At 62.1% G+C, this 1,617-nt stretch overlaps 1 protein-coding gene across 1 annotated transcript in view; it reads left to right on the forward strand.

Annotated features, from left to right (window-relative positions):
* Positions 1–1,617, forward strand: part of KLHL30 (kelch-like family member 30) — a 24,195-nt gene that overhangs the window by 19,820 nt on the left and 2,758 nt on the right. Inside the window, exon 5 of the mRNA XM_011980333.1 lies at positions 943–1,131. Within this exon, the coding sequence (XP_011835723.1) occupies positions 943–1,131 (189 nt within the window). The remainder of the gene's footprint in view (positions 1–942; positions 1,132–1,617) is intronic.

Genomic DNA, 1,617 nt, shown 5'->3' on the forward strand with positions numbered 1-1,617 from the left:
CTGGACGTGTAATCCCAGCTACTCGGGAGGCTGAGGCAGGAGAATTGTTTGAATCTGGGAGGCTAGAGGTTGCAGTGAGCCGAGATTGAGCCATTACACTCCAGCCTGGGTGACAGGGTGAGACTCCATCTCAAAAAAAAAAAGGCAGTCATGGGGTCACGTGCCAGCCAAGGTAGAAGGATGGCTGAGTCTGAGAGGTCGAGGCTGCAATGAGCCGTTGTCGCACCACTGTACTTCAGCCTCAGTGACAGGGCAAGACCCTGTCTCAAAAAAAAGAAAAAGAAAAGAAAAACAAAACACATGTGGCCCAAAAGCTCTGTAGGTGATGAACTGGTCTTGAGGCCACTTCTAATGCCCCACCTGTCCCAGCTGTCCCATTTCTCTCAGTGGCTACCGTGTCCCCAACCAGACGGCAGAAAGCGTCCAGGGTTCCCGAGCCCAGGGCTTGTGAGGTCCCCAGGTGCTCACAGAGGCCCAGGCCAAGGCCTGCTCTCCCCAGGAGGCGTCCCCATCACTGTCACACCCAGACTGTATCTGGGACTGGGAGGGAGCTGCCTGCAGCTCCAGGGTCTTGCAACCTGCCCTCCCAGGGCTGGCGTCCTCCATTCCAGTTCAGAGCACTCCGGGAAATGACTCCTGGCACATGAGGGGCCTGGGGACGGGCAGCTTCCTGACTGCTCCCTGCCACCCCGTTCCGCAACATCAGCCCCAGAGTGGGGCATTTCTAGGCCTGAGTGTCCATCGCCTACACCACTTCCTGGCGGGGTGGCCTTGGGAGGTGCCGGCGCCTCTCTCAGCCTCAGCTTCCCTATCTGTGAAATGGGGAGCCCACCCCACTTCCCACCACGGTGGTCCCTGCTGCCTTACAAAGCCCCAGCCCTTGAGTTTCCAGGCCTCCCCTCTCCTCCCCAGCCCTGACCTGCCCCCGCCCTCACCCCACAGGCACCACCCTGGACGTGGTGGAGGTGGAGAGCTACGACCCCTACACGGACAGCTGGACACCCATCAGCCCAGCCCTCAAATACGTCAGCAACTTCTCGGCCGCCGGCTGCCGGGGCCGGCTTTACCTGGTGGGCTCCAGTGCCTGCAAGTACAACGCCCTGGCCCTGCAGTGCTACAACCCTGTCACAGGTGGGCGGGGCTCAGGGACCGAGGACAGAGGACCACAGGCCCCTCTGACAGGCGACAGTCCGCTGGCAGTGATGGCGAGAATGGGGACTCCTGAGGATAGACGGGGCCCGGGGTGGAGAGAGCTGGTGGCCGCAGCCTCTCACAAAGAGGAGGGGACGCGGAGGAAGGCAGGGGCCCAAGGGGTCGGGGACCCGCTGCATCACCTCCGCAGAGTCCCAGCGCAGAGGCGAGCTGCACATCTGTCCTGCTTAGGCCTTAGGGCAGCAGTGGGCTGGGGCTGGGGGTAGGGTGCCAGTGACCTGAGCCCAGCACCTGGCAGCTGCCTGACTGTTCTACCCAAAAAGGCCTCACGGACCAGGAGTGCTGACCCCCAACCTCCGAGGCCCTGAGGCCCATCTTGGGTTCTGGACTCTGTGCCAGAGTTGGAGGCCCAGCTCAGCCTCCCTGAACTCTGAGCCGTCCAGCCCTGACCCTGGTTTCCAGTCC

Source organism: Mandrillus leucophaeus, unplaced genomic scaffold (genome assembly GCF_000951045.1).
Source record: "Mandrillus leucophaeus isolate KB7577 unplaced genomic scaffold, Mleu.le_1.0 Scaffold21, whole genome shotgun sequence".
NCBI classification, from domain to species: Eukaryota; Metazoa; Chordata; class Mammalia; order Primates; family Cercopithecidae; genus Mandrillus; species Mandrillus leucophaeus.